The 13,152-nt window shown below is 50.1% G+C and overlaps 1 protein-coding gene across 2 annotated transcripts in view; it reads right to left on the bottom strand.

The window, feature by feature from the left end:
* Nucleotides 1-2,717: 2,717 nt before the first annotated feature.
* SMAD7 (SMAD family member 7) overlaps nucleotides 2,718-13,152 on the bottom strand; it is a 28,223-nt gene continuing 17,788 nt past the window's right edge. For both annotated transcript variants that reach the window (XM_427238.8, XM_004949014.5), the window contains exon 4: nucleotides 2,718-5,880. In XM_427238.8, the coding sequence (XP_427238.2) occupies nucleotides 5,342-5,880 (539 nt within the window). In that variant the 3' untranslated portion in view covers nucleotides 2,718-5,341. The remainder of the gene's footprint in view (nucleotides 5,881-13,152) is intronic.

Below are 13,152 nucleotides of genomic sequence, written 5' to 3'. Positions count from 1 at the left end.
GAGCTGAAAGCAACACTGTGTTGGGGTGGAGCAGAGGGTGGGAGGGGGCACACCAAGGGTGGAAGACTTCTGGGATGGGTGATGCTATGGGTCCTGTGCTGCTTCCTACACCCCTGCGCTTGGGGATGTAGTCAGTGGGGATAGGAGGATGGTTGTGGTCAGACATGGGGATCTCAGAGCTCCTCTCCAGCCCCACTGGCTCTGTGATCACTGCGGTGCACCTCTGCCATTGTCCCTTGCACTCTGAGCATGCATTCATTGATGGACACAGGACTGATGTTGAGACACTGAGATGAGAGTGTGATGGAGTGTAACAACTGCAGTGGGTGCTTATGGGTGACCTGAGTGGTCCTCTCCATCCCCAACAATTCCATGGTCTTGCGGTGGAGGGACATAGGGGGTGACATTCAGGGTGGTGGGAGATGCCATCAGCCCTCCACTCCTCCCAGCACACCACTGGACCCTGAGGCACAATGCCCCATTTGGAAAGACCAGGAGCAGCAGAGGGGTTTCTGCAGCCCCAGTGATGCTGAGAACAGAAGGGAAGTGCCAGGCTGTGAGTGCCAGCACCGTGCTGCCAGTGCCTGAACTCATCAACAGCACTTCGGCAGCCTGATCTGGTGGGGGCCAACCAGCCCATGGCAGGGGGTGGAGCTGGGTGGGCTCTGAGGTCCCTTCCAAGCCACGCATGTTGTGGTTCTACGACCACTGTGGTGCATGTGGGTCGATGTTTCCTGCAGTTCCCCAGGTCTGGAGCAGCACTGTACCAGGAGATGAATTTCCCCTAACAAAGCAGATCCCAATCTATAGCTCTGCCTTCCTGCAACAAGAATATGCCTCAGGTGAAAAATTCACCTCCTGAACTTGCTGTGACCCCCCTCCCCAAGCTTTAGTGCAGGAGCAGCAGGGCTGACAGTGCAAAAGATCCATCACAAAGCATCCCCAGAGGCTCAGGTTCATTGCATCAGCACTTTGTGCCCTTTGGTTCTGCAGCAGAACCCAAGGACTCATTGCCCACAGCCCCATACCGGTGAACTCTGTCCACACAATGCTGTCTCACTCCCACTGTGATCAAGAAATTTGGATTCCCTGACGTCACCCATGCTCCAGAGAATGCCTTGACACCAGCTTTCTGCTTGCTTTCAATGGGCACCTGGTTGCAATGGGGGTCTTTTCAGTTTTCCACCTCTTCCAGGCTCTCAGCCCTGGTTTGCCTTGCTGATGGGATGCCAAGATTGTTTTCTGACCCATTCATCCCTGGACACTGGCTCTGAAATGAGCTGATGAGCCCCAAGAGATATGTTATACCCATGGGCTACGTCCATGGGTTATGTCCCTTCACTGGTCAAATGATGGGACTGGGACCCTCCTGCTCCTCAATTCTGTTGGATGCTTTGAGCAAGACAAATGCCTCTGGGGCTGAAATGAGGTTTTCCCCACGTTTTGAGCCCATTTGTATTGGCATTCTCATCTGGCCATCTGCAGGGAGTAGCTGGGACCAAACTCATCCTAGCTCAGGCACCACATGGCCTGGTGGCACCAAGAGACTGTCCCCAACCTGACACCTTCACCCAACAGATGTCTCCATGAGTCCCACCCAATGGACAACTCAACGGGTCCCTTCACCCCATGGATGCCTTCATGGGTCCCTTCACTCAATGGTGACTCCATGGGTCCCTTCACCCAGTGGATGTATTAATGAGTGCCTTCACCCAACGGACGTAGTAAGAATCTGTGAGACAAGAGCCCATCAATTCCTTGGAGTCCTCAGGGCAGATGGGGAATGAGTCCCATACAGAGCATCACCCAGGTAAAACAGGGATCATGGCTCTGCCCCACTTGCTCCAGTGGTCTCAAGAGGGTGGAGTTTTCCCTCTTGTCTCTCGCAGTGCCCATCGCAGGCACTATCTTTCATCAGCAGTTGACAGTTTGAGCAGATTCCACATATGATATATCAGCGGAAAGCAGCACGCTTTGACCCTTCTTTATTGCACTCTTTAATTACTACTTGGCAACGCGGGGGAAAAAGGCGCAATCATGCTGTAATTTACGGTGGTGCAGGATATCATTAGGACATTTTAATGCCAATTAAGCTGGAGCCACAGTGCAGAGCAAGATTACAGCTCACCAGAAAGGACTGATTTCAGCCATCCCGAATTTCCAGATAAATCCTTTTCTGGAGGGGGGGGAGGGAGATCAGGACCGGAGTCTGTCTCAGCCAGCTCCTGTCTGAGCCTCTTAAGTGCAGGAGCTTTGAGTAAGGTGATTTTGAAGGAGTGGGAACTATGGCTAAGCTGTGCAGGGCACAGTGATATGAGGGCTGGGGCCACCACTACATTGTTGGACAGCACCCATGGATGTCCAAGGAACTGGGAGGCTCATTCATAGGGGATGTCTGAATTAAGTGTGCTTTAGCAAGAAGGACAAGGCACTGCTCACGTGGAGCTACCGAGGGGCTGAACAACCACATCTCCCTTTGTATCTCCCAGCCCTAGAGCTGAGGAAATGGGAAAGCAGATGAGCTGGTGCTCAGCAGCCTTCTGGCACGCTATTTTCCTTTTCTTTTCTTTTTTTTTCTTTGTCTTTTTCTTTTTTTTCACTGAAAGAGTACTAAAATTAGCTCAGCAGAAGGGGAAGTCTGGAACATTTTAACTCAAGCTACAGAAGTACTGAAAAGCTCTACTTTTGCTGATTATCTCACAGTTTTCAGACAGCAGTGATGCCTGGTCTTTTATTTTCATGAACAAGTCTAACAGAGGCCCCATAAAATTAAGGGCTCTTTGGGGTGTTTCAGCTCATTCTCCAGCACTATACATTCAACCTGACAAGCCATGTCCAACCAAAGGTCCAATCAAAGTTCCAACCAAAACTGCAACCAAAGTTCCAACCGAAGTTCCGAACAAAAGTTCAACCAAAGGCCCAACCAAAGATCCAGCCAGCTCAGCAATGCATCTCCTGCAAGAGGCAGCTGCAGAGGACAAGGCGCAAAATGGGATGTGCAGAGGATTTCCCAACCCCAGGAGACACTTGCTGTTCCTGGTGAGCAGTCACAGCTCACCGGCACTGTGTCCGCGAGGGCACCTCAACCTGCTGTCTGCACAGCTGTGCTCCTGCTGGTAGATACTACAAAGGCTCAGAGGAAGTGAGTTTCACAACGATGTCCATTTTATCCTTCATCTTTGGGGCCTTTGGTGGGGGGTACCATGGAATGGCCCAGAGTTTTTTTTCCTTGAGCCTCTGACACAAACCATTGTTGCTGGTTTGACCACTGGGCATGTGAGAGGTTATCAAGTGTTTCAAGTCTGATGGCACAGAATGGAAAGGAAAGGAGGCAAATAGTACTGTAGATGAAGATACACCAATGTTTGCCCTCTTGGGCGTCTTTAGGGCACACCAAGCAAGACAGGTGGGTACATCCACATGATCCAAAGCTATTCCGAAGCTGGTTGGTGGGCTCAGTGAAAGGAATCCCGCTGAAGGCACAGTCCATTCAGAGCAGACCAAATAATGTATCTCAGTAAGTCCTGTTGGGTGGGGAATGTTGAACAGAAAGGTGCAGCGTTGGGCGAACCTGCTCTTGATGCTCAGAAAAACTCATCCACTACCACATCTGTCCACCACAGGAAGGCCAGTAGGATCCAAGACATGGATGCTGCACCTCTCCAAAGCCTCCAGGCTCTACAGGGCTGGTGGTTTCCACTCAGAATGCTTTGCCTTCACCAATCATAGGAGATCAGTCAGCTATTGGAACTTCTCTCCTCCTGGGGACGCCTTGGATGTGATGCAGAGCTCCAGTCAAAGACATGGACCCGTGGAGCAACCCAGACGACACGCTGGCATGAAAGCCATTGTATTCTACGGACTGGATGGTACAGGATGAACACTGGGCTGCTGCCATGGGGGTCAGCTCAACCTGAAATGACAAACAACAGGAATACCCCTCCTGCTGCTCCTCCCCATCTCTAACAAAGCCACTCCGCACCGAGGGTCAAGTGTAGCTTTTTATTTTTTTCATGGAACATAAAATCCTTTAGAAAAAAAAAAAAGAAAAAAAAAAACATTCATCTGGATGAGAACACCCATAGAAAAAAACACCAATCTTGTGTTCTTGGGGTTTTTTTTTTGTTGTTGTTTGTTTGTTTGTTTGTTTTTAATTTGGCATTTGTTATTTGCATTTATATTAAAGCAAAGTGCATCTTTTTTTTTCTCGTTTATACACATTGCACAATACATAAATAATGATGCTTATAAAACGTCTTTGTATTTACAAGTAATAATATATTTATATATAACATAAAATACATTTTTTTTTCTTTAATAAATCTCAGGTTCTTTTTTTAAGGAGTCCTTTTCTGTGTGTGTGTGTTTTCTCTCCAAAGCACTACGATGCCAAAGTTCCAATGAGAATGCTCTCTTGTTCATTTAAACCTTTGTATTTAGAAAAATAGCTTATGTTAAGGTCTAAACATGCTCATTGAGCTAAGAACAGTGTAAAAGTATCATACTTGTGTATGAATTCAAGAAGAAATGAAAGCACAACGGCGTCTCCAGATATGATGGTACCGGGATAACCTGATCCAACAGGCTCCGACGGACCAACTATCCTCAACACATTTATATTCCCCATTTGTTTTTGTTTTTGTTTTGTTTTGCTTTGTGTTTTTTTTTTTCCTAGGCTTATGTCACATCCCAGCTCCAACTGCAAAGCATGGGCCATGCACAGTTTCTTCATCGTCGTTTTCTCCTCTTGTAATCAATCCATGATGATACAAAATGCTGTGGAAAGATGGGCGGATGGACAGGATGGGCACGGGGGCGAGATGTGTACCCAACAACGACGATGACCCAGTGAGAAAATTCAATGGCAAAAGCGACATGGGTGGGGTAAGACCTGGTGGGAAGTCTGTGCACCACTGGTGGGGCTACACTGGGTTAGCACTGCCGGGGAGGCGTATCGGTTGGCTGTCACCACCATTGGGACTGGGAGGCGTGAAAAATACAAGGATCCCCTCACGCTACCCAAGATCAATTGGCTGCCAACCCATCCATCACATAGGATAATCCTTTGGAAAGTGGGAAATCATTATCAAATGTGATCCGCCCCTGCCCCGCACGCCCTCCTCTTGAGTTATTGGTCGTTCTCACTTTTAAAAAATAGATCTATTTATCAAAATACCTGGACGAAAATCTTTCCATAAGCTACTTCTCAAAGTGGGAAAAAAAAAAAAAAAACAACAAATGAAACGAAACAAAAACAAAAAGGTTGCATGAAAAGCAAGCACTCAGAAGGAAGTAATAGCAGCAAAGTAGTATAAATGTCATGAGTCTGCTCCGTCTCGTGTCATCGGTTATTAAAAATAACCTCTAACCAGCACGGGCAGCTGCTGATGAACTGCCTGGTGTAGCACTGGCCCCAGCCCTTCACAAAGCTGATCTGCACGGTAAATCCAGTCCATGGCTGCTGCATGAACTCGTGGTCATTCGGCCTCTGCAGGCTGTACGCCTTCTCGTAATCGAAAGCCTTGATGGAAAAACCCGGGAACACTTTGTGCACCAGCAACGTCCTGGAGTCGGGGTTGTCCAGTGTGGCCGACTTGATGAAGATGGGGTAGCTGCTGCGGTTGTAGACCCACACGCCGTCCACCTCCTTGGTGAGCTGGATGCCGTACCCAATCTTGCTGCGCACCTTCTGCACCAGCTGGCTTCTGTTGTCCGAGTTGAGCTGCCCAAGGCAGAAGCCGTTCCCCTGAGGTAGATCATAGAAGATATCCAGGGAGGGCTCTTGGACAGAGTACAGCCGACCCACGCGTGTCTTCTCTTCCCAGTATGCCACCACGCACCAGTGTGAGTGATCCCCTGACTCCTGGAGAACTTGGGAATCTACAGGGGAAGACAAAAAGATGGAGAAATTGAGGACTGTGGGGGCATTTGGATCCAAAAGTGATGCAACGTCATGAGTTCCATCTCTTCACGGTGCTCTCCACACACACCCTGACAACCTCAGCACCGTGGAGTTGCTCATGGCCAGTCTGGATGGGGCCTTGAACAACCTGGTCTGGTGGGAGATGGTGCTACTCATGGCAATGGGGTGGAATTTGAGGGTCTTTAAGGTCCATTCCAACCTAACCCAATCAATCCATAACCTGTGATGTCCCTTCCAACCCAACCACTCTCCAGTTCTATGACCTTCAAGGTCCCCCTTCAGCGGTTCCACCATTCTCTGATGATTCTGTGATCACTGAGCCTACCAGGGGTGCAACCAAACACACTGCAGCCCATCTATATGAACAAATTACCATCCATTGCGCAGAGCCAGTGTGATAAAACAAGACAAAGTTCCAAAAGCACCTCATGGGACACCAGCCCTGGGCTCAGCTGTCCTATTCTGGGGCTTTCATAGAGCGAGGTGAGTGAGGCCCAGGCCAAGGCCTAATAGATGGCAGTGGGGTGGAGGCCGGAAGCTGTGTGCTGTTAAGAAAAACGGCCCCAAAAGCCACAAAAGCCACCCAAAAGTTAGTTCCCTTTGCCCTTATCTCCACTCCATCCTCTGGAGTGAGGTTACGACACCATGGGGCCAGGGGTGCTGAGCAGCACCAAGCCCCCTTCCTCAACACAGCATCCGCGCCCGGTGCTGCTCTGTAATCCCTCCCAGCCCTTGCAGGCATGTTGGGACCTGGGAACCATTCACCTCTATAACTGCACTTAAAAAAAATACCAAAAAGCAACCAGGCTGCAGGAATGCACGGGGGTGACCCAGCAGCACCCCCTTCCCCAACACCCTACCCCAAGCCTTAATGTCACGATTTGCAGTATTTTCTGTGTCCTTCACCTACGACTTCTTGCTGCTCCTCCAGCACAGGCATTCTGTGAGTCAAAAACAACAACAACAACAACAAAGACAACAACAAAATGCAGCTCCAGCGCCACAGCTGTGCAATGCTCATTTCCTCATTTCGGTGCCAGCAAGGAGCAGAGTTCTGCAGTCACTGGCAGCCATGGGGGCTCATGGCCCTAAAAGGAGGGCGTCCCGGGGAGTGTGCAGCAAGAAACACCCCCGGGAGTGAGTTTTTCCACCCCCCACCCCCTAAAAACAGAGCAACGTGGGGTGATGTAAATGCTACTGTGCCCCCCTCCTGCCCCCCTCCCCCCCTTGCCGCACCCTCACCATGGGTTTGTTTTTAATTTAATTTTTTTTTTCCCATTTTATATTTGATATTTTAAGATGTTTTCACTCACTGTTTGCTTAAAGAGTCAGGAAAGCAAAGCCAGGTTGTAAAAATAAATAAATATAAAAGTCCAACCCCCACCAACTCCCCCCCCCCCCCACCTTCACCCCCCATAGTAAGTGCAGCCACTGCTGCCTGCAGCTTGCACGCGTTCTGCTTTACAGCAGTGGAGGGAATTTTGCAGAAGCTGTTGCACCCCGCTAAAAACCCTCTGTTTATTTTCTTTAACATAAAAGCATCCCTTTCAGGAAGGGGGGGGGGGAGGCAGAAAGGCCTTTTTCACCCCGTGTTTGTGCTTGCTTTTGAGAAGACCCCTCAACGAGCGGCTCAGCCCGATGTACAAAGAGGTATTTAATTGCATTAGAAATAAAAAAAAAAAAAAATAAAAATAAAAAAAAAAGCAGAAGCCAACCGCCCTGGCGATGAATGAACAGAGCTCTGTGGAGGGCTGAAGCTCATGAATGAATCCCACTCGGGTTTTCAATGGCATGGGGTGAGCAGACCTCACGGACAAGGCTTAGGTAATCCGGGATTCTGGACCGCGCGGTGTAAATACGGCACAGCGCCTTCCGCCCACGGGCTCCACTCTTGGCTGGGTGTCTGCTCCAGCAGCCATGGGAATCACACAGGGCCAGGCCCTCTGCCAGCCCCACCAGTGCTGCTTTTCACCACCGCTGGGACCTCCCCTGCTCCCCTCTTTTTTTGGCACCAGTGTTTCCCACTGAATGAATGAATGGGGAAAGCCAATGGCATCACCGGGCAAGAGAGAAGGTCATAAGAAAGAAGGAAAAAGTGATGCAGTGATGCTACTAATGGGCATTTGTTCCCAAAAAGGCTCCATTTCTCTGCTCTGTAGCAACATCCATGGGCATAGCAAGGTGTGGGAGTGGCCCTGGAGGTGTCCACGAGCTGTGGAGACGTGGCGCTTGGCAACACGGTCAGTGGGCACAGTGGGGATGGGCTGGGGTTGGGGGTCTTTTCCAACCTTCATGATTCTGTAAGCGGGCATGGTGGTGGTGGGTCAGCAGTCGGAACGGATGACCTTAGAGGTGTGCTCCAAGCTTCATGTTTCTCTGATCACCGGGGCACAGCCATGATTGGTTGATGGTTGGACTTGATAACCTCAGAGATCTTCCCCAGTCTTAATGATTCTATGACTCCATGAGTGGGCAAGATGGGGAGAGTCAGTGGTTGGACTTGACCTTAAGAGGTCTTTTCCAACTTTCATTTTAAGATTCTGTGCGTGGGCATGGTGGGGATGGGTTGACAGTTGCACTTGATGATCCCAGAGGTCTTCTCCAACCTCAATGCTTCTATGATTCAAATGCCCCAAGACACCACATTGATTTCATCTCGTGGTCCCATGCCACCTACCACAAGAAAACCAATGCCATGGCTGGGACCAGGCCCTTTCTCAGCAGTGAACCCTACTGCAAACTAACGTGAAAACACAAACTCTGGCAAATTTGTGAGGGAAAAAAAAAAAAATCTCTGAAACTTTTCAGTACAAAACCCCAAATCCTGGGGAAAAAAAAAAAAAAAATACACAAATACTGGAAAATCTGCGGCACAAAGAAGCCAAATCCTGGGAAATTTGTGGCCACATCTCCCTCAGGCCACCAGGGCTGCTGCACAGCCAGGACACCAAAGGCTGAGCAGCTCTTTAGGATTCTTGTATTGAGTTAAAACCACAGCTTTTACAAGCTCCTCAGAGCACACACATCCCTTCGAAGCTAAATGCCTGGAGGAGTCCCACCGAGCTCCGAGCACTCCCACATCCCAGCAAACAATGCTGCTGCTCAATGCTGGAAACACGCATGCCCTTATTTCATTATTAAGTGCCCCTCCATTCGCTGCTATCGGTGGTTTATTATTATTTTCTATGGCTGCACGACAGCTGCCTGGGGGCCCCATCAGGACCAAGGCCATTGTGCAAACTTACTGTAAAGAACAAATAAATAATGGAAAATGAGGGCAGGAGGAAGAAAAAGTTCTATTTCACTGTGGAAGAACTGAGACTCCTTAGCTCACTTCAGAAGAGGGAATTTAGGTGGAATTTAAAGCAACTTTTGCAGCCCAGAGGCAGAGAAGCCAAAGCCTCCGTAGGTTTCCAGCTCTCAGCCCCGTTTCGGTGCCAAGTTCACAAACACCAGCGGGGGGAGGTGGGAAGGGGATCTTTTGTTTTGCTTTGTTTTGTTTTGACATAGCTAAAGGTTTTCCTGTAATCAAGCGACTTCTAATGAAAACAGCAAGCAGAGCACACACTGCGCTGTGGGCCCGCCCAGCTGCTCCCATCTGATGCAGTCAGGAGCTATCTGCATCATCGTCACTGCTATTTGGAATTGGGAATACCACCGCTCCTGATTAGGCCTTTAAATGCCCCTAATTGGATCTTTTCCCAGTGATGTTACAACTACACGTTAATTACATTACCCAACTGCAGAAGTGTTTGGACTGCAAAGATTGACTTGGCTGAAGAGCTGCGCCCTGAAGGGTCTTTCCATGCTCTTCCTGCCACCACACCCCCTCCTCTCCCGCATTCCTCTGGGATGCCTGGGCTGGGATTTCCCACCAAACACCAGCCCTGACAAGGGAACAAAGGACTGCCCATTTTGGGATGCCCTCACCCAACCCACTCACAGTGGTGGCCTCATACCTACAACTGACATCCCAATGGGAACCGGTAGGTGGTCGCCCCATACTCATAACCATAACCCATCAGGAACTGGTAGGTGGTAGCCCCATACCCATGACCAACATCCCAACGGGAACTGCTAGGTGGCGGCCCCAGACCCATGACAAGTATCCCAGTGGGAGCAAACAGCAGCAGCAGATAAATTAGCACGTGAAGTGAGTGTTGAGACCAGATGAAGCAAATGCTCCTCCTCCTTTATGTCAGCACATGCGGAGGGCACCTGAGCTTAAAAAAAAGGGCTGGGCTGGTGTCAGCACAGTGTGTCATCTGGCCAGGGCTGAGGCTGAGGCTGAGAGAGAGCTCAGCACGCTGTGCCCAGTAATCCCCCTTGCCTGACCTCGAGTGGCACTGGTGAGCCAAGGGCTGGGCCATCTTCCCCATCTTCTGCTGCTCACCGAGATGAAAGGGATGGGGACACCCAACCAAGATGGTAGGGATGGAGAAAGGATGAATTTGGCAGACCCCTTCTTCAAGGTCTCACCAAGGACTGAATCAAGGAGAACACTAAGCAAGCCCAGAGCTAGTCAGTGCTAAGGGAAATGGGCAGTGTGCCCTCCCTCCTAATCTCTCAGGCCATTGACAAGGTCCTTGGGAGGGGGAACAAACAAACAAAAAAACCCCAAGGGTCTAGAAAAGTCCTTCAAAGACAGATGTCCAGGTACGCCTTGCAAGAGCAAAGGGAAATCCAAATTAAAGGGCACGCTCTACTATAGAAAAGGATCTTTGTGCCTTTCCTGGAGCTTGTGGGCAGACACTGCCCAGGGGAACGTTTACCCCAACCCTTTTTTATCTCAGCTCCCTTGCTTTTGATGGCTGGCATGATTTCTGTAAGGCAAACTGAGAGATCGTCGTGTGTTCCACTCCACAGCAACAACCTCCCAGGGATGCTCCCAGCCAAGGAACCGTGTTGAGGCCCTAAAACACCGTGACACTCAGTCAGACCAACACATGCTATGGGAGCCCTTAATCCGTGGATTATTGGCACTGTAGACCCTGACATCCCTTTAGAAACCATTCCAGCCTATCGTGTCAGTGGGTGCTTAGGGAGCCCTTAATCCACGGATAGACAGGCTAGACCTTACGTTTGTGTCTCTGTCTAATTAGGCTGTTCTTATGACCCAACCTATACAGCAATGATGCCGGCTAAAGAGCCTTAAGATGGTTCCTTTAATTCATTAGAGAATTGGCCACCTAAATGCTTTAATGGCTCCTTGATCCCAGCAAAATAAGTCAACCTTGCATCAGAATCCATACCTACACAAGTTTTATTCACAGAAGTGGGATGGGGTTTGGGATTTCCCAATGCTTCCAACCAGGGCTTTGGTTTGGACTCACTGAGCAGTGTGCAATGCATTAACAGGAGCACTCTGTTCCATATCCCATGGGAACTCCATATCCAGGCATCCCACAGGGACCTAAGCAAGAAATCCCATCACCTCCACCAGGGCAGCAAAACTCCTTCATGAAATTAGGGCAAAAATGGGGTGGGAAGAGGAAAGAGCGTGTCCCTGAGGACATCTCCTATGGCTTCCAGCCCAACGCAGGGGCACTGTGGGCCACCCTTCTCTGGGGGTGCCCAGCTGGAACCTGTCCCCAAACACTGGGACTTAATTCAAGAACAGATGGAAGAAACCAAACCCTGCAATGCACGCTAAGGGGACAGCGAAGAAAGAACACAAGTGAAACTGCTGGGTTCACGGAGTCCACCAACCCAGAAATCTGATTCACAAACATCCTATTAGTCATTGCTACTGTCTAATTACGGTGATTAATCAATTACCATGGCTAAAAATTACCCGAGAAGAGAAGAACCCTTCTTTGTGCCCATTTTCTTTCCAAGCCACTGGGCTGAGCCTGCTGCAACACAAGGGGAAAAAAATCCCCATGCACACCCCAGAAGCGCCCGTCTGCCGTCTGCAGCGGTTAGAGCGGAGCCAGCTGACTCCAGCTTCCTCTGCACCAGGCTCAGGGCCTCATCAGCCATGCAAATTATAGAGTAGTGCGCTGTCTGAAGGCCGAATTTCGACTCAGCTCAGAGAAAAGCCTTAGAGGAAGGGCGGGGATGGAGAAGGCAGCCAAATCCATTCATAATATTTACAGTAAATGGGCCTCTTTGCTGTTGTTTAGTATACAGTCAGCCTAATTATTTTTGAAGTTTTAATTTAAAGAACCTTCTTTATCTGCCTCTCCTGCTGCACCCCTCAAAGGTGTGGGAAACTTTGCTCCTTTTTCTCAAAGCAGCAGAATGGGAATCCCTCCTCCCCCTGTGCCGCGCGCCAAGACCTGCCCGGATGGGGTGGGAAGGAGGAGCCCCTCCCCATGGGGACAGGGACAACCCCCGGGATAGGAAGGAATGTCCAAGGGGGTTTAAGCCAAAAGAGTGAGATGTACTGCATCCTAATGCAGCGCCCTCCCAAGACCCCTTTGGCACCACATGTGTCCTACTGCATCCCGAAGGCTCTGGGATGCTCCAGCAGTGCATTCTGTACAAGCAGGTGTGATCCTATTTTAATGCCAATATAGGAGATTTCAGCAAACCCCAGTGATTACAGAATCACAGAACCACTGCAGTTGGAGAAGATCTCCCAGATCCTCCAGCCCAACCCCAAACCACCCCTACCACCACGCCCACTGACCGTGGCCCTAAAAAAAAAACATAGGATCATTAGGGTTGGAGAAGACCTCCAAGACCCCCAAGCCTAACCCCAACCTGCCCCCACCGTGCCCACTATGTCCCCAAGTGCCACATCACCATGTTCCTTAAACACCAACAACCGGGGGGTGGTACTGGCCCCAGATCCTGTTGGTGAGCCAACACCTCCCCACCTGGATCCAGCAGGGCACACCCCTTCTGCACCTCAACCCAACCCAGAGACCTTCAGAGAAAGGAGAAACCAGAACACAAAGAGCTCCTGGCTTCCAACTAGGCAAACCAGCCCCAAGCTTGCCAGAACTCCCGCCCCGGTGACAGCACCCTGCCCATCACCCTTCCAGCACAGGCACAAATCACAGCCACCAAAGCCACAGCAGGTCATGGCCCTCCCCAGCGCAGCCCCCAGCTCTCCCAGATCATGGACCCATTAAGGTTGGAAAAGACCACTAAGATCACCCAGCCCAACCCCAACCCATCACCACCAACCCAACCGTGACCCACAATTTGGGGAACTGGGCTCCAGCGTGGGCATATGGGGGCTCCCCATGCGTCATCCCCACACCGACAACACGGAGCTA

This window comes from Gallus gallus, chromosome Z (genome assembly GCF_016699485.2).
Source record: "Gallus gallus isolate bGalGal1 chromosome Z, bGalGal1.mat.broiler.GRCg7b, whole genome shotgun sequence".
Lineage (NCBI taxonomy): Eukaryota > Metazoa > Chordata > Aves > Galliformes > Phasianidae > Gallus > Gallus gallus.
This window is presented reverse-complemented; position numbering and strand designations above follow the sequence as displayed.